Source organism: Ovis aries, chromosome 1 (assembly GCF_016772045.2).
Source record: "Ovis aries strain OAR_USU_Benz2616 breed Rambouillet chromosome 1, ARS-UI_Ramb_v3.0, whole genome shotgun sequence".
NCBI classification, from domain to species: domain Eukaryota; kingdom Metazoa; phylum Chordata; class Mammalia; order Artiodactyla; family Bovidae; genus Ovis; species Ovis aries.
In genome coordinates, this window is record NC_056054.1 from 107,882,076 (window position 1) to 107,901,578 (window position 19,503).

General features: G+C 42.3%; 1 protein-coding gene across 7 annotated transcripts in view; it reads right to left on the bottom strand.

Annotated features, from left to right (window-relative positions):
- LOC101112371 (Fc receptor-like protein 5) overlaps positions 1-19,503 on the bottom strand; it is a 57,564-nt gene that overhangs the window by 28,225 nt on the left and 9,836 nt on the right. For 3 of the 7 annotated variants that reach the window (XM_060403156.1, XM_042255965.2, XM_060403141.1), the window contains exons 2-8: positions 14,460-14,480; positions 12,227-12,481; positions 10,887-11,138; positions 10,324-10,602; positions 7,788-8,063; positions 4,130-4,390; positions 1,159-1,437 (exon numbers count right to left, since the gene is read on the bottom strand). In XM_060403156.1, the coding sequence (XP_060259139.1) occupies positions 1,159-1,437; positions 4,130-4,390; positions 7,788-8,063; positions 10,324-10,602; positions 10,887-11,138; positions 12,227-12,481; positions 14,460-14,480 (1,623 nt within the window). The remainder of the gene's footprint in view (positions 1-1,158; positions 1,438-4,129; positions 4,391-7,787; positions 8,064-10,323; positions 10,603-10,886; positions 11,139-12,226; positions 12,482-14,459; positions 14,481-19,503) is intronic. The other 4 variants (XM_042255969.2, XM_060403146.1, XM_060403150.1 and 1 more) reach the window with 3 other exon arrangements.

Consider the following 19,503-nt stretch of genomic DNA (forward strand, 5'->3'; position numbering starts at 1 on the left):
GGCCATACACAGATGGCAAAAAAACAAAACAAAACAAAACAAACAAACAAACAAAAAAAACCCCTGAGATTCAAGGCTCAACAGAAACCATTTTAACTTCCCACTGAGCTGACAGTCACCTTCATGGACTTTGGGACCTTAAGCCAAGCAAGCAGAGGTGAATTCCTCTTGACTCAGAATGGATGCCCCTTGCCCTGCTTCCAGCCCCTCCCCTCTGTGTCCTCTCACACTGCTGCCTAACCAACTCTAAAAGTGCTTACTCAAGGAGGACATCTTTGGTATAACTATGATCCTGCTCCCTGTCTTTGTATCTTTTATGGTTTTGTATCTGTACATGATCAGTGCTTGCATGCTCACTTGCTCAGTCAGGTCCACATGAACTGTAGACCACATGGACTGCAGCCTACCAGGCTCCTCTGTCCATGGCATATTTTCAGGCAAGAATACTGTAGAGGGTTACCATTTCCTACTTCAGACTATCTTCCCAACCCAGGAATCAAAATAGCACCTCTTGTATCTCCTGCTTTGGCAGGTGGCTTCTTTACCACTGAACCATCTAGGAGTATCTGATAGGAAAGGGACAAGTGACAACTCAGTGACCCTGGGAACTGATTTTGTAGCTATGGGAAACAATGTAATTAATGAAAATCAGAAATCTGTGGATTAGTAGGGCAAGAGGACAGAAAGAGAGAAGCATTTGGCTCCTCAGAGTTGGGCTCCAGGAGAGAGAGAGCTGCTCTGCAGGAAGCTAGGGGTGTGATAATATCTGAGTTGCTCACAGTACAAGGCTCAAAAGCAACAGACAGCTGTCTCAAGAGAACCTAGGTATTGAGAATGACATAGGTTTGGCCAGAAGAAGAAGCAGGGGAAACTTGAAGGTGGGAACACATTTCTGGAGGAGTCAAAGTTACCGGCCAGCCTTCCCTTGTGGCTTGGCTGGTAAAGAATCTGCCTGCAATGTGGAAGACCTGGGTTTGATCCCTGGGTTGGGAAGATATTCCAGAGAAGGGAAAGGCTACCCACTCCAGTATTCTGGCCTGGAGAATTCCATGGACTGTATAGTCCATGGGGTCACAAAGAGTTGGACACGGCTGAGCGACTTTCACTTTCACAAGGATAGAGGCCAGGGATGGGTCACTAACAGAACCTAGGGCTTACCGGTGACAGAGAGGCTCATGGTCTCACTTCTCTGAGGGCCAAAGCCATTGTCAGCTGTGCAGTAGTAGTTCCCAGAATGCTCTGCGATCAAAAAGAAGCTATAGGATGCTGTTATCCATGAAACAGCTTCTCTCTTTTTGAGCAAGACACCTTCACGAAAAAACTGGAACCAGATGGGCAGAGAACCTCTCTGAACTTCACACTGAAGGCTCATCTTATCTCCCACAAAAGTCCTGGTCCCAGGAGAGCTGAAGGTGAGGACAGGTTTAGACACAGGGACTGAGGGAGAGAAAAACCTTAGTCAGCAGTTGCTTCTGCCTCTTTCGGAAGCTGTCAATCAGCGGCTGGTGAAATGTTCAGTCTCATGTGCACTGGCCGTCGGGGCACCCCAGAGCCTCCCTGGCTTTTCTCCCTGGCTGTCTCCTGTTCTCCTTGTTGGTCTTCTCCTTTCCCTTTAGACCTGGCCCTTCTCCTCTCCTGTCTCCCCTTGTTAGGTCACCTCACTCCCATTTTTCAGAGGAGTTGATGTTGTTAAGGAAGTCCCTTATTTTACTGCCACCAGACTCACACCATTTACCTGTATCAGCCCCTTGCTTCTCCCCTGTCTGGTGACCTTGGAAAAGCTGCCCCTCCACCAACTCAAGGAGGATCCTGCTCTTTCTTGACCCTGAGCTCACCTCCATGTGTCCCAGATATAAATTCTCTGCATCTATTCACTTCCTCCAAACACCAGTTAGATGTGTTTAATCCTCTCCCCTTTAGTAAAACAGCAAAACAAAACCCTATTTGCATTCAATGTTCCCAATGTCTGTTTCTTTTCTGTGGAAAGACTCATAGAAGAAACATTGTCTCTACTTTTTTCTCACTCTGATCTTTTGCTCAATACAATCCTGTTTTTATACCCACCAACATACTAAAGTTGATTTTTCATGCTTGTGATTATAATGATAATGGTGATAATAATAGATACTTAGGATATAATATGGGAGAAGGAAATGGCAACCCACTCCAGTACTCTTGCCTAGAAAATTCTATGGATGGAGGAGTCTGGAAGGCTGCAGTCCATGGGGTTGCAAAGAGTTGGACACGAATGAGCAACTTCACTCACTCACTCACATGATATAATATAATGTTTTTAACTATGTGTCTGGTGTGCATTTGTCATATATTATTTGTAAACATATGTAGGCAAACACTAATTTAATGATCAAAACAGTCCTGAGAAGCTATTATCACTGGCTTTATTTCACAGATGAGGAAACTGAGGCCCACTGGGGTTAAACTGTATAGCTAGTACGTGGTGAGGCACCCATCAAACCCAGCTGTCAAAGCAGGTTCTCATCTGTATTCTTCCGCTTTCCTTTTCAGTGCTTTGTGGCTAAATTCAGGGGATGTGACTCAATTCTTATCTTTCATCATATATCAGCTCTGCCTTCTCTGACTTGGCCTCTACTGTCTTTTGCTTAAAACTCTCCCTCACTTGGTTTCACTTTGTTAAACACTCCTACAGTGTTGGTCTAGTCTCTGTATCCTTAGATGTCAGTATAGCCTGGCATACTGAATATATGAAGTAATTACTTAGGAGGTGGATAAAGGAGCCATTCTATAGAACTTTGTGCAACTCTGAGAGCATCTGATGATGACATCCTGCCTCCAAATTCCTTGGGTCTGTGGATGTTAGGAGCACAGCTTCTCTGTCTCTTTCATTTGATGTCTCCTTCCAGGGTTCCCTGATCCTTTCCTTTAAAACCTTTTGCACATCTATTGTGGGAGGGGCTGCATTCTGGCTTATCTCCAGCCTTGTTCTGCTTGTTTTTTTTTTTTTTTTTCCCCCAAACAGAAGAGAAAATAGGTTGCTTCCAGGACCAGCCAGGACTGGACTCCACAATCTGTACAAACCCAAATCACACTGCTCCCTAAAATTGGGCTTGGACTTTGGCCACGCATAGATGGCACAAAACTAAGATTCAGGGCTCAACTGAAACCTATCTAACTTGATTTTGAGCTGACATTCACCTTTAGGGCCTTAAATCAGGCAAGCAGAGGTGAGTTCCTCTTGGCTCACAGTGGTTATCCCTTGATCTGCTGCCAGCCCTTCTCCATTTGGGCCCCTCTCACATTGCTACCTAACCAACTCTAAAAGAGCTTACTCAATGTGGTTATGTTGAATTACACTTATGGTTTACTTACGGTAAACTTGTGGTTACCAGGGGGCAAAGAAGTGAGGGAGGGAATAGACTGGGAGATCGGGACTGATGTGTACATTACTACTATATATAAAAGGGATAACTAATGAAGACTACTGTAAAGCACAGGGAACTTAACTCAGCATTCTGTAATGACCTATATTGGAAAAGAATCTAAAAATGAATGTGTATATATTTATGTATGACTGACCCACTTTGCGGTACACTTGAAACTAACATAACACTGTAATTCAACTACACTCCGATAAACATTTTCTTAAAAAGAGGGTCATATTTGGAGTAACTATGATCATGCTCCTTGTCTTTACATCTTACCTGGTTTTGTACACTGTAAATGATCAGTATCTGATATGAAAGGGACAAGAGACACACCTGTGCCTCAGGGAGAACTGATTTTGTGGCTACAGGGGACAGTGTAATGGATGAAAATCAGGAATCTGGGCAGGGGGGGGGGCGGCTCACAAGACAAGAGGACAAAAAGAGAGAAGCACTTGACTCCTCAGAGGTTGGGGTCCAGGAAAGACAGAACTGCTGTGCAGGCTGCCAGGGGCACAGTGGCACACGGGCTTCTGAAGGAACCAGGCTCAAAAGCAGCAGATAGCTGTCTCAGTGAGCGGGGGTGTTGAGAAGAACATTGGTTTGGCCAGATGAAAAAGAAGGTGACACTGAAGGTGGGAACACATTTCTGGGGCAGTCAGGGATAGAGGCCAAGTATAGGTCTCTAACAGACCCTGGGCTTGCTAATGATAGGGAGGCTTACTTACTCACAGCCGCACTCCTCTGAGGGCCAAGACCATTGTCAGCTGTGCAGTAGTAGCTTCCAAAGGGCTTTTCCGTCGGCGACAATCTATGGAGTACTTTTCTCCCTGAACTGGATTTTATCTCCTTAAACAACACGTCTTCATGAAAAAACTGGTACCTGATGGGCAGAGAACCTCTCTGAACTTCACACTGAAGGCTCATCTCTCTCACAAGAGTCCAGGTCTCAAGAGGTCTGAGAGTGAGGACAGGTTGAGACACAGGGACTGAGGGAGAGAAAAACCTTAGTTAACAGTTGCCCCTGACACTTCCTAAAGCTGTCAATCAGCGGCTAATGAAATGTCCAGTCTCACGTCCACTGGCTTTCAGGGCAGCCCACCGTCTCCCGACTTTTCTCCCCAGCTCTTTCCTCTTCTCCATGTTGGTCTTCTCCTTCTCCATCAGACCTGGCCCTTCTCCTCTGCTATCTCCCCTTGTTAGGTGACCTGACTCCCATTTTCCAGGGGAAATGATGTTCTTGGGGAAGAAATCCCTGATTTTGCTACCATCAGACTGACACATTTACCTTGCTCCTTCCCTCTACCATAGGACTTGGAAGATCTGTCCCCTCACCTGCCCAGGCCACTCTTAGTCTTCCTGCCAGTCCCTGCTCTCCTTTGTCCCTTTGCTGGGATTGGCCTCAGGCCTCTGCCCCTTTCTCTTTTCTGGACTACATTCACATACTCTTCTAGAATCTCCTCTGTTCCTACACTCTCCCTGTATCCAGCCTGACACTCTCTATTTATAGGTGAGAAAACTGAGTCAGGAAGAGGTTAGGAGATCTGTCTGTGGTAACTCATCAGGATGTTTTCAGGGCCAGACAGGACCTAAGTCTGTCTCCTGACTCCTGTTCCAAAGTTAAATAACATCGACTCCTTAAAAGGGGAACTGGAGCTTGTCACCAACCAAGGGAAAAGCACAGGGCTCTATTGAAGCTATTTTCCTGTCACTACCACAACTACCTTAACAGTACTGAGGGTAAGATGATGTTAGATACTGGTAAAGGAGGTAGGGTAGTTTGGGGTGGTGTAGTAACCATAGTTACATGGTTGGAGTAATAGATGTTACTACCTGTTGTTGTATCCTACATGGATTTGCACACTGGTTACTGAAAATAATTAACTGTTGATTGGAACAACAGATATCTCCATAACCCTGGGACAGAGGAATTATTTGAGAACTACTGTGATTGATTTGAAACTCAAGCATATGGGATTTCAACAGATAAAGAAAGAAAGAGAAAAACGGTGAGTTCTACAGATGCTGGGTTCAAGAAAGGAGAGGGAGAGAGATTGCAGACATATTAAGAGGTATGATAGTATCTGAACTGGTTGAAGGATGAGGCCCACAAGATAGAGACACTTATTCAAAGCCAATGGGGACGGTGTTATGGAGTGAACTGTGTCCCTCTTTAATACATATATTGAAGTCATAACCTCCAATGTGGCTGTATTTGGAGATAGAGCCTTTAAGGAAATAATTAAGGTTAAATGATTGACTATATTCTTGGCATCTGAAGATTGTAAAGCTCTATACAGTGAGCAAAAACAAGACCTTGAGCTGACCATGGTTCAGATCATGAGCTCCTTATTACAAAATTCTGACTTAAATGGAAGAAAGTAGGGGAAACCACTAGACCATTCAGGTTTGACCTAAATCAAATCCCTCATGGTTATACAGTGAAGGTGATGAATAGATCTGGTAGACAGAGTGCCTGAAGAATGATGGATGGAAGTTCACAACAAAATGTGGAAAATTCTTAAAGAGCTGGGAATATCAGATTTCACTGGTGGTCCAGTGGTTAAGAATCTGCCTTGCAATGCAGGGGATGCAGATTTGATCCCTGGTCCAGGAAGATTCTCACATGCCATGGAGCAACTAGGCCTGTTTGCCATAACTACTGAGCCCAAGCACCTAGATCTCATACTCCATAACAAAAGAAGCCACTGCAATGAGAAGCCTGCTCACTGCAACAAAAAGTACCCCTCACTTCAATGAAGAGTAGCCCCTACTGCAACTAGAGAAAGCCCAGATGCAGCAACAAAGACCCAGTGCAGCCATAAATAAATAAAACTTTTTTTTTTTTTAAAGAAATAGATGGAAATATCAGACCACCTTACCTGTCTCCTGAGGGACCTGTATACAGGTCAAGAAGCAACAGTTAGAACCAGACATGGAACAATGGACTAGTTCAAAATTGAGAAAAGAGTACAACAAGACTGTATATTGTCACCCTGCTTATTTAACGTATATGCAGAGCACATCATGTGAAATGCAAGACTGGATGAATTACAAGCTGAAATCAAGATTGCCAGGAGAAGTATCAACAACCTCAGATATGCAGATGACACCACTCTAATGGCAGAAAGTAAAGAGGAGCTAAAGAGCCTCTTGATGAGGGTGAAAGAGGAGAGTGAAAAAGCTGGCTTGAAATTCAACATTCAATAAACGAAGATCATGGCATCTGGTCCCATCACTTCATGGCAAATAGAAGGGGGAAAAAGTGGAAGCAGTGACAGATTTTCTTTTCTTGGGTTCCAAAATCACTGCAGATGGTAACTGCCACCGTGAAATTAAAACATGCTTACTCCTTGGAAGGAAAGCTATGACAAACCTAAAAGACAGCATATTAAACAGCAGAAATATCACTTTACTGATAAACATCTGTATAGTCATCAGTGATATAGCTTTTCCAGTAGTCAGCCAGGTACGGATGTGAGAACTGGACCATAAAGAAGACTGAGTGCTGAAGAATTGATGTTTTCAAATTGTGGTGCTGGAGAAGACTCTTGAGAGTCCTTTGGACTGCAAGGAAATCAAACCAGTCAATTCTAAAGAAAAATCAATCCTGAATATTCACTGGAAGGACTGATGCTGAAGCTAAAGCTCCAATACTTTGGTGACCTGATGCGAAGAGCCAACTCATTGGAAAGGCCTCTGATGCTGGGAAAGATTGAAGGCAAGAGGAGAAGGGGGTGACAGAGGATGAGATGGTTAGATAGCATCACTGACTCTTTGGATATGAATTTGAACTAACTCTGGAAGACAGTGAAGCATAGGGGAACTTGGCGTGCTGAAGTCCATGGGGTTGCAAAGAGTCAGACACAACTTAGAGACTGAACAACAACAAAGGTTAAATGAGGTCATAAGAGAAGATTGATCCCCTAATCAGATAGGACTGGCATCCTTACAGATAGGAGAGGAAGATACCAGAGACCTCTCTCTCTTCAAGGACAGAGGAAAGGTTATGTGAGGACACAGAGAGAATGTGACCTACTACAAGAGAAAGAGGGCCCTCTTATCAAGAGACATGGCCCCATATCATTCCAGCTCTAAAATTCTATTTGTTCAGGAACCATTTCATTTAAAAAGAAATTTTTAAATATGAAGATCCCGCACATATGCCAGTCATTGAATACTTTCTCTGTCCTCCATTTCTAGGAGTTTCCAAAAGCTCCCACAACCCATTCTACCCCTAAATCCCCCTGCTGTTAGTCTAAATTCTGGCAGATTATTCATAGCAGTAAATTATTGGCAACAATCAACACCCACTCCCACTCAACCACCTCATGGTCTTTACAAAGTTTGAAAAGCTGTTCTGCAAATGACAGTTGGCAGACACACCTTTCACACTGATGATCACTGAGTTGCTCTTAATGGAAAAGCGACTGTTTCTGGCAATACAGTAATACTCTCCAGCATCGCTGTTTTGCACCACAGGGACCTTGAATTCTGTTTCTGAGGAAGTTTGAAGCTCTCTGTCCTTCCGCAGTCTGTGTTGTTTTTTGTACCAAGAGATTGTGGGCCTTGGAACTCCACTTACTGAGCAGATGAGAACCAGCTCCAGACCTTCAAACACGAACTCTGGATGGGAGTGTATTCGGACATCAGGAACAATTTCTAAGTGAATAAAAACGACATGTGGGATTCTTGGCATTGGAGTGTCACAGAAGAGTCACAGAAGAGTCACAGAATGGGAAGGGCTAAGTCTGCTGACCTGATGGGAAGCTGACCTGGGGTGGAATTGAGATTTCTGCTTGGGAAGAAGGAGAAAGTGCTGGAGAGACAATGGTTTGAGAGAACTTCAATTCCTAATGAACTGATGGAGCCAGTTCCTGAAATTGAAAGTGTTAGTTGCTCAGTCCTTTCCAACTCTTTGTGACCCCATGGACTAGAGTCCACCAGGCTCCTCTGTCCGTGGAATTCCCTAGGCAAGAATACTGGAGTGGGTAGTCATTTCCTTCTCCAGGGGCTCTTCCCAACCCAGGGATCAAACCCAGGTCTCCCACACTGCAGGCAGATTCTTTACCATCTGAGCCACCAGGAACCATTTATTCCACAGGGAATAAAATGCCCAGCCTCTCCTCATGCCCTACCTGACAGAGCATGGGCCAGTCATCCTGGAAATTACACCCAGTGCCCAACACTGAAGTGGTGAGGATGGAAAAGGACAGGAAGACTTGGCACTGGAGGTACTTATTCTGAAGCTGTGACAACTTCGATGCTTTGCTGGAAATCAATCTTTGACATATACAGCAAGCTTGCCCTGGAGTAAGCACTTCTTAACACCTCTGCCTGTCAGTTAGATGGTCAGAGGAGGTGGACCTGTGACAGTCCTCCTAAAATAGGAAAATCTGGGATGAAAGTGTTCTACACTCCAGGTGGTTATGGTTTTACACTAGGATATTGGCTAAGGGCAATGCCGTTTTGAGTCATCCTGGAGGCTTGAAGAACAAGGGAAGATACCTGGGAACAGATAAGGAGTAGGATTTGGGGTGTGGGTTCCATCAGTAACATGAAGGGAGATCCTATACTAGAAATCACTGTGTTGCAGCTGTTGAGTAACAACCTCTCCACTTCCTCTCAGTTGTCCAGTCCAAATCATATACCTAATATCTAGACAGTTTCAAGGACTTCTATGGTGGCTCAGATGGTAAAGAATCTGCCTGCAATGTGGGGGACCTCGGTTTGATCCCTGGGTTAGGAAGATCCCCTGGAGAAGGGAATGACTACCCACTCCAGTATTCTTGCCTGGGGAATTCCATGGACAGAGGAGCCTGGTGGACTCTAGTCCATGGGGTCACAAAGAATTGGACAGGACTGAGCAACTAACATTTTCAATTTCAGACAGTTTGGAAGAAACATGAAACCATCTCTTTTGCTTGGGAATGGGAGCAAATTGATGGAGAATGCTAATCACTTTCACTATTTCCTCACTCAGGAGAGCATGCACCCCAGATCTGCATCCGTCCTAGTGCTCCTATGAGATATCAATAGGTCAAAATAAATCAGAAGAGGCACTTGACCATTGGGTGGCACTCACGCTTGAAGACCTATACAGTTTCAGAGACTTAGGCAAAAGCAATAGTGGGTCAAAATGAAAGTGAAAGTCACTCAGTCATGTCCGACTCTTTGTGACCCCATGGACTATACAGTCCATGGATTTCTCCAGGCCAGAATACTGGAGCAGACAGCTTTTCCCTTCTCCAGGGGATCTTCCCAACCCAGGGACTGAACCCAGGTCTTCTGCATTGCAGGTAGATTCTTTACCATCTGATCACAAGGGAAGCCCAGTGGAAACAACATCATCCCTAAATACATCCAGTTAGAAATATTTGCTCCCCAAGCTCTTGTCCTTTAGATTTTTTTATTCTTAAGTGCTCACCTCCAGGCATCTAGCATTCTAAGAATCTGTCCATCTGGCTGAGCAGAGTCCGTCTAGCTCAATCAAAGGGCTCTGTGGTTTATGCCTATAGTGTACATGTGTGTGCTCAGCTGCTTCAGTTGTGTCCAAATGTTTGTGACCCTATGGACTGTAGCCCGCCAGGCTCCTCTGTCCATGGAACTCTCCAGGCAAGGATACTGGAGTGGGTTGCCATGCCCTCCTCCAAGGGATCTTCCCCACCCAGGGATCAAACCCAGGGCTCTTACGTCTCCTGCATTGGTAGGCGGGTTCTTTACCACTAGCACCACCTGGGAAGCCCATGCCTACAGGCCCACCAGGAAAAAAAATTAAAAAATGATGTCAAGGGAGACTAACCTCAGAGGAAAAAGAACAAGTTGTGTCTCACAGTACTGAAAGAAAAACAAACTGCTGTGTCATTCTGCCCGGCCCTTCCCAGCCCCATTCTGGAAAATCTCAGAACCCACTAGCACTCACCTTGTACCTGTATCTGTAATTCCTGACTCCGTTTCTGGACAAGGGAATTAATTCTCCGTGCCTCACACCAGTAAGACCCTGAGTTTTCTCTCCGTATGGGAGAGAACTGGAATTCTGGGGAGATTCTCCATTCTGACATCGTGGATGGTTTGACAAAGCGGAACTGGAGCTGGCCTTCTGGCCTCTGTAGAGAGAGCTGGCTCTCACAGGTCAAGGTCACTGTGTGCCCCTCGGTGGGCTGGGTAGAGCTGGCTCTCAGCACGGGACTCGGAAACAGCTCTAGAGAGAAGGATCACGATATTTCTCAGGGAAGTGAGGTTTGGAACTGCTTTGGAGAAAAACACAGTTCATCCTCGGCACCCGCAAGCAGAACATACAAAAGCAGGTGGAAAAGATGCCACCTTTGATTACTAATATCCTCCAAAGCACAGTAGTACTTTCTCTATTCCTTGTAGGAATGCTCCCTGAGGTTCAGTAGTATTTCAGACCACCCTTTTTATCCTCTACAATCTCAGGAGTCCTCATTTTGACTAACCTATTTCACAAAATAAAGAACACTTTACCTTGGACTACGATTTGAATTTTGTTTGAAGAAACCGAGTGAGTATCTTTAACTCCACTACAGTAATATTCACCACTGTCCTTCATACTTGCTTGATGAATACGGAAGTCAGAAGTTTTGTTAAGGATTTTCAGGATTTTTCCGTTCTTGTACAATGTCATGTTATTTAGTACTATGTTTGCCTTTGCTTGGCATCTCAGAACCACGGAGTCTTCTTCAAACACATCAGATGGAGCCTGCAGGATCAGGTTGGCTGTAGGAAACACAAGGGAGTTGTTTGTTTCTTCAGATTGCTTCTCCCCTCTTTTCACTATTATTCTAAAAGATTTTATAAGACTGGGAACTAGGGAAAAGGATGCTTAAAGTAATCATCATTTCTTTTTTTCTGATTTTATCTATTTAATTAATTAATTTATTTTTGACCAAGCCACATGTCTCGTGGGATCTTAGTTCCCCAACCAGGGATCAAATCCATGCTCCCTGAAATGAAAGTGCAGAATCCTAACCACTGGACCACCAGGGAAATCCCTTTATCTTCCTGGCTTTAAAAGGAACACATATGCTTGAGAAAATGCTTAAAACAGAAATGCAAATTAACCTTATCAACTCACCAGATTTTGTCATATGTTTTTCCAGTTCTTTTATCTATGTGCATGTATATAAGAGTCTGTATATATTTCTTTTTATGAAATTAAAATATTTATCCACTTGATAACTTGCTTTTCATTTACTTTACTATGAATACTTTCCTATGTCATCAATATCATTCCTTAACCTGGTTTTTAATGACTGCAACATTTTCCTTCAATGGCAGTAAGATAATTTATTTAATGAATTTTCTCTTCTTGACCATTTAAGATTCTTCAATTTTGGTTGTATATATCTATGACTATTTCAGTAGGTAAATTCTTAAGAGAAGAATTGTCAGGTCAAAAGGGTAAACATTTTCTTAGCTCTTTGCTACTATACTGTTACTTGTTCACTAAATTAAAGAGCATTATATTATAACTAGAAAGATACTGCCTCAAAGTCATTCAAAATAGGTGGTTTTAGGACAGAAATGGAAATTACTCCCTCTCTATCTTCTATCTACCTATCTATAAAATATTAATAAATCCTCACATAGATTTTTATTCCAAATAAATTTTATAAGTCTCAAACTAAACATAGATTCAGAAACCATTCAAATAAATTGCTTCTCAAATTTTCTTTTACCTGAGCAGCTTGTAAAATATTTAAATTCTTGGGCCCTATTTCTATAGCTTTTGAATTAGCAAATGCAGCTGGGTTTTGAATCACTTTATTATTCCTAAACTTTTTTTTCTTTCATTTCTTTCCCACCTGCAGAAAAGATTAAGTCCACACGATCACTTGAGTGTGAGTCCTGGGCCTGGCATTTGTACCCTCCAGATTCATGGACCTCATAGGTGTTTCCTGTTGTCTTATACTGTATTTCTCCAGGAAGATACCAACGGTACCATTTTATTTTCTGTGGTGCATTGATCTGAAATGCTTTGCAAGTCAGTGTCACAGTCTCTCCTTTGAAGAGAGTGGTCCATGGAGGATGGAGGGAAATTACAGATTTTATTTCAGTTGCTGTGGAGGAAAAAGAAAGAATCTGAGGTGGAGTGGCCTACAGTTCCCATCATAGTGGTTTGTGAGGCACAGTCCAGAGGCCTTGACTTTGGAGGATCCCCAAGAAATCCCAGGGAAGGTCACTGTTCATGGCTTTGTTTCAACCAGAGCTCTCACCCAGGAGAAAGTGACTGCTGAAGAGATGGCAGTGAGCAAAGAGATTTCAAGATTGCAATACCAGTAAGATTAACTGCCAAATGTCAATAGGAAAAATGATTGGTTAATTTGTTCTAGAATTGGATTCTGGAAAAAGTCATCCTCTGCCACTTTATCATGTTCATAAACCCATAAGAACTTCACAAGGAGTTGTTAAAATCACAGTTTTGCACTTTGCACAAAAAAAGGGATAATCATATTAAGATTTTGGCACTAACAAAACTTGAGAGATTAACTTGCTTAACGCTTTCATTTTATAGATGATATACAGAAAAAGATAAAGACCAAAGTCAAGAAAGCCTTCCCAACTAGAAAGCTCCTTGAAAGTCAAGAGGGTGATGATCCTAGTAAGGGACTATAGATAGAGAAGGAAACTTAGGAAACTTTGGGAGGCCGTTGCAAGTTGATAGCCCAAGAAAGCTATTGGAACATTGTTCAATGAAGCAAGCTTGCTTAATTATAAAACTGTAAACAAAACCACAAGATATGCCCCAGATGGAACAACTGTCACCACCCTTCCACTAATATGATAATCCTAGTTTGACCTCATAGGGCCAGACAATTTTCTGCCTAATATGAAGGAGGAGCTAATGATGTATGCCTTATGTTTGCAGCTATATGTACTTGAAGAAGAGGGCTTCTCCCCTCCTCTTTTTCTCATTATAAAACTGTAACCCACTCAATCCTCGGGACAGAGTTCCCTCACCTGTCCATTTGCATCTCTTCCAAGCATCTTATATTAATAAATTTACTTCTTGCCTATCAGAAAAAAAAAAAAGAGTGATGCTCACTCTACACATAGGTCTCTTCACCACAATCCATCTTGGCTAAGAGATGTGTACACACACATGGGAGGATCCTTAGATATACCAAATTCAGACTCAGAACCAGGCAAATCAAAGGGATTGGCCAAAGGGAACCAGGATGAAATGCCCCATGTAAGTGATGGAGCGATTCTCTCTGAGTCTGCCCGTGTATCTATCCACATACATTGTACCCTTTTTCCTCCTAATAAACACTTAACTGTTTCACTATCAAAAATAAATAAATAAATAAAAAGTCCATCATAGATAATTATGGTAAAGCAAGGAACGGACAAGGTGTTAGCTAGAATCCAGAGATGATCTAGATAAGGATGAAACACTGATGCATCTGATTTTGGACAGGAGACAGGTTGTAGACAGTTCTTGCTATTCACGGGTCTTTAAATATCCGGGATACCCTCTGATCCAAACAAATGGCAATGAAGAGTCAGAACTCTAAAAAATGTAGGATACAGACAATTTATCTTCTCCCCCAATCTCCTCTTATTGTGCATTTCTTCCTTTTAAGGGCCCATCTGTTGGATGCTGTATTCTCCACACATTTCCTGGAGAGAATACTGTAGAGAATGAAACATTCCCACTGTTTCAGAGCAGTTTTTTGGGTTTGATGACTGGAGAACATCTTATCCCAAGTCTTAAACATTCGACATGAAGTTGAGATGCCCTGCCTTGTGATCTGAGGTTCATTTGCAATAGGAGTAAGTGCAGGGCCCAGTGACAGCCAGTAGCTGCTTGAGCGTTTGCTACTTCTTCCGGGGAGGGTCTGAGGATGACTATGTAGCCATCCGGGCCATAGGGCAATCCCAGTAAACCAGGTAGCACGTTCACATCCTTGTCGATGTCAGCAAGAGAAACAGGAGATATTAGAGATCCTCAGACAATTGTCACAAGTATTTCATATTTATTAGAGAGACATTCTTATCCAGCAACACTGAAGAACATAAGAAAGGAGAACTCACCAAACTGTCCACCGACAGGAGCTGTAAAAATATAAAGAGCCAGAGATGAGCACAGAGCAGAGATTCTTTGGCTTTTCAAAAGTAATGCTTGTTTTTTCCCCATTCACTTATTACTTTTTGGTTAAAATTTATTTTAAAAATATAACAATCATTTAGCAAATGTCTGTGTATATTGGTCATTGTGCTTGGACTATTAAGATGAATTTTAAAAATAGTATCTGATAGCAAGAAGTTAATTTGGGGGGTGTGATAAACAGAAACCTGAAGAAAGTATTATAATACAGGGTGTAAATACTAAAAATACACATGGGGACATCATAAAGGCAGAAGGGTCACCCATCCCAATATGTAGGGTCTATGTGTGGGAGTGAGTGTGTAGCAAAGGAAGTGATGCTTGAGAAAACTGGATGAGAACATAGGAGGCAGCCAGGGAAAGGTGTTTCTACGTGGCAAGAGATGATGGAGAGGGCAGGCAAAACAGAAAGGCCCCAGATGTGAAGAAATAGCACTGGGTGTTCAGCTGGGTAGGAGAGTGGTTCTGGAAGGTAGAGAATTTAAGGGAAATCAGATTGGAGAAGCAGACAGGGTCTAAGTTATGAGTGGTAAGCAGCTATGGTTTCATCATAAAAGTAACAGGGAACCATGGTAACGTTTCAAGAGGAGGAGTGACAAGAGTAAAAGTGGTAACTTCGTTGGAGCACTCTGGAAGAGGTAAAGCAGAAAGACTGGAGAGAAGGCAGAGCAAGATACAGTGATACGTAAATTTCTTCAGAGTATTTATCTGAAATCATCTCACTTGTTTGTTTATTCACTTTCCTTCTCTACAATAGAATCTGTATGACAGTGGGGACTTCTTATTTTCACCATACATCACACAGAATTTATAACAGTGCCAAACTCATCAGACATGTTTCATAAATGATTACTGAACAGTGAATTAATTAGAAGTACTAGATCAGCAAGTATCTCTACTTGAGAGGATATGGGTTTTTAAAATTATTTATTTTAATTGAAGGATAACTACTTTACAATATTGTGACGGTTTTTGCCATACATCAACATGAATTGGCCCCAGGTACACGTGGTCCTCACATCCTGAACCCTCCTCCCACCTCCCTCCCCTCCCTATCCCTCTGGGTTGTCCCAGAGTACTCCCTTTGAGTACTCTGCTTCATGTACGAACTTACACTGGTCATCTATTTTGCATATGGTAATGTAGCTGTTTCAGTGTTATTCTCTCAAATCATCCCACCCTCGCTTTCTCCCACTGAATCCAAAAATCTGTTCTCCATCTGTGCTTCTTTTGTTGCCCTGCATGTAGTATTGTCGGTACTGTCTTTCTAAATTCCATACACATGCATCAAAACACAGTATTTGTTTTTCTCTTTCTGACTTACTTCACTCTGTATAATAAGCTCCAGTTTCATCCACTTCAATAGAACTGACTCTAAAGGGTCCCTTTTTATATGAGTAATATTCCATTGTGTATATGTACCACAACTTCTTTATCCATCCATCTGCTGATGGACATCTACGTTGCCTCCATGTCCTAGCTATTGTAAACAGTGCTGCAATTAACACTGGGGTACATGTGTCTCTCTCAATTCTGGTTTGAGAGGATGCAGGCTTGAGAAAGGGGTAACCAAGAGGCAGAGAAGGCAAAACTGACAGGTTTTGTACATTGATTACACATTCCAGTGAGGAACAGACTTGAGTCATTCATTCAGCAGGAATTTGTGGAATTTGTCTAACCATATCTAGGAACTGGACAAGGCAATGGAAATCCAGCAGTGAGCAAAAGGGATATTATCTCTGTCTGCATGGGGCTGATGGAGAAGTAATCCAAACCGAAGTGTTATAGTCAGAACAATGGATTATTTGCCATTTTCTGAAAACCCGGACACCATGGATTTTGTATTGTTATATTAGTAGAGATTATTTTTCTGAGTGTATTCTATATGGTAGATATGCAACCTATATCATTCCATGTAATCTATTCACTATCCATATGAGGAAAGTTTGATGATTGTCCTTATTTTACAGACAAGAAACTGTTTAGGCTAGCAGAGACATCACTATACCAACAAAGGTCCATATAGTCAAAGTGTGGATATGAGTTTGAAAAAACTGTGGGAGACAGTGGGGGACAGAGGAGCCTGGTGTGCTACTGTCCATGGGGTCACAAGAGTTGAAGGCAACTTAGCAACTGAATGATGAACAACAACAAATACTTTTTAAAGTGTATTCTATATGGTAGATATTCCCCTATGTTGCTTCATGTAATCTTGTCACAACCCCTATCAGGAAAATTCTATGATTATCCCCATTTTACAGATGAAAAACTGTTTGATAGCTGGTAGAGGCAGAAGACTCTACACATGGACATCACCAAAGGGTCAATACCAATATCAGATTGATTCTATTCTTTGCAACCAAAGATGGAGAAGCTATATATAGCCAGCAAAAATATAACTAGGAGCTGACTGTGGCTCAAATCATGAACTCTTTATTGCCAAATTCAGACTTAAATTGAAGAAAGTAGGGAAAACCACTAGATCATTCAGGTATGACCTAAATCAAACCCCTGACAGTTATACAGAGGAAGTGACAAACAGAATCAAAGAACTAGATCTGATAGACAGAGTGCCTGAAGAACTAAGGATGGAGATTTATGACATTGTACAGGAGGCAGTGATCAAGACCATCCCCAAGAAAGAGAAATGCAAAAAGGCAAAATATTTGTCTGAGGAAGCCTTACAAATAGCTGTGAAAAGAAAAGTGAAAGGCAAAGGAGAAAAGGAAACATATACCCATCTGAATGCAGAGTTTCAAAGAACAGCAAGGAGAGATAAGAAAGCCTTCCTCAGTGATCAATGCAACGAGTAGAGAAAACAACAGAATGGGAAAGACTAGAGATCTTTTCAAGAAAATTAAGATACAAAGGGAACATTTCATGCAAAGATGGGCACAATAAAAGATAGAAATGGTATAGACCTAACAGAAGCAGAAGATATTAAGAGGTGGCAAGCAGACACAGAAGAACTATACAAAAAAGATCATCACAACTCAGTAATCACGATGGTGTGATCACTCACCTAGAGTCACACATCCTGGAATGTGAAGTCAAGTGGGCCTTAGGAAGCATCACTATGAACAAAGCTAGTGGAGGTGATGGAATTCTAGTTGAGCTACTTTAAATCCTAAAAGATGATGCTGCGAAAGTGCTGCACTCAATATGCTAGCACATTTGGAAAACTCAGCAGTGGCCACAGGACTGGAAAAGGTCAGTTTTCATTCCAATCTCAAAGAAAGTCAATGCCAAAAAATGTTCAAACTACCGCACAATTGCACTCATCTCACACTCTAGGAAAATGATGCTCAAAATTCTCCAAGCCAAGCTTCAACAGTATGTGAACTGTGAACTTCCAGATGTTCAAGCTGGATTTAGAAAAGGCAGAGGGACCAAAGATCAAATTGCCAACATCCGCTGGATCATCAAAAAAGCAAGAGAGTTCCGAAACATCTGCTTTATTGACTACACCAAAGCCTTTGACTGTGTGGATCACAACAAACTGTGGAAAATTCTTCAAGAGATGGGAATACCAGACCTGCCTCCTGAGAAATCTGTATGCAGGTCAAGAAGCAACAGTTAGAACCAGACATAGAACAACAGACTGGTTCCAAGTTGGAAAAGGAGTACGTCAAGGCCGTATATTGTCACCCTGCTTATTTAACTAATATGTAGAGTACATCAAGAGAAACCCTGGGCTGGAAAAAGCACAAGCTGGAATCAAGATTGCTGGGAGAAATATCAATAACCTCAGATATGCAGATGACACCACCCTTATGGCAGAAAGTGAAGAGGAACTAAAAAACTTCTTGATGAAAGTGAAAGAGGAGAGTGAAAAAGTTGGCTTAAAACTCAACATTCAGGAAACTAAGATCATGGCATCCAGTCCTATTACTTCATGGCAAATAGATGGGGAAACAGGGAGAGACTTTATTTTGGGGGGCTCCAAAATCACTGCAGATGGTGATTGTAGCCATGAAATTAAAAGACATTTGCTCCTTGGAAGAAAAGTTATGACCAACCTTGACAGCATATTAAAAAGCAGAGATATTACTCTGCCAACAAAAGTCTGTCTAGTCAAAGCTATAATTTTTCCAGTAGTCATGTGTGGATGTGAGAGTTGGACATAAAGAAAGCTGAGCAGTGAAGAATTGATGCTTTTAAACTGTGGTGTTGGAGAAGATTCTTGAGAGTCCTTTGGACAGCAAGGAGATCCAACCAGTCCATCCTAAAGGAAATCCATCTTGAATATTCATTGGGAGGACTGATGCTGAAGTGAAACTCCAATAGTTTGGCCACCTGATGAGAAGAACTGACTTATTTGAAAAGACCCTAATGCTGGGAAAGATTGAAGGCAGGAAGAGAAGGGAACAACAAAAGATGAGATGGTTGGATGGCATCACCGAATCAATGGACATGAGTTTGAGCAAACTGGGGGAACTGGTGATGGACAGGGAGTTCTGGCATGCTGCAGTCCATGGGATCACAAAGAGTCAGACACGACTGAGTGACTAAACTGAACTGAACTGAGGGGCAGAATATAATTTTTAACCCATTTATTTGAACCCATCTTGTTTGATTCCAACGCATATGCTCCTGGCCATTACCCCATCCTGCTCCTCTGTTTTGGTGCCACGCTAGGACGTCTTCTCATTTTTGGAGTATTCCATGCAGCTTCAAACTATGAGGCCCTTTTTTTATTACATTTTCCTGCACTCCATCCCTGCCCCCTCCAGCTCTTACTGTCCCTCTGTTTCATGAAGTCATTACCAACGATTTGGCATATAGCTTACTATCCACTTTTACCATCATTGGTAACTTTTTCTTGAACAATTGTTTACATGAGATCTTGTTGCATAGATGTATCTTGTACATTGTCCTTGTGGAATGAAGACCCTTATATGTCGTGAGCTTCCTAAATACAAAATGCTGTTTCCCATGTCTTCTCAATGTAAACACTGTGAGAAATCATAC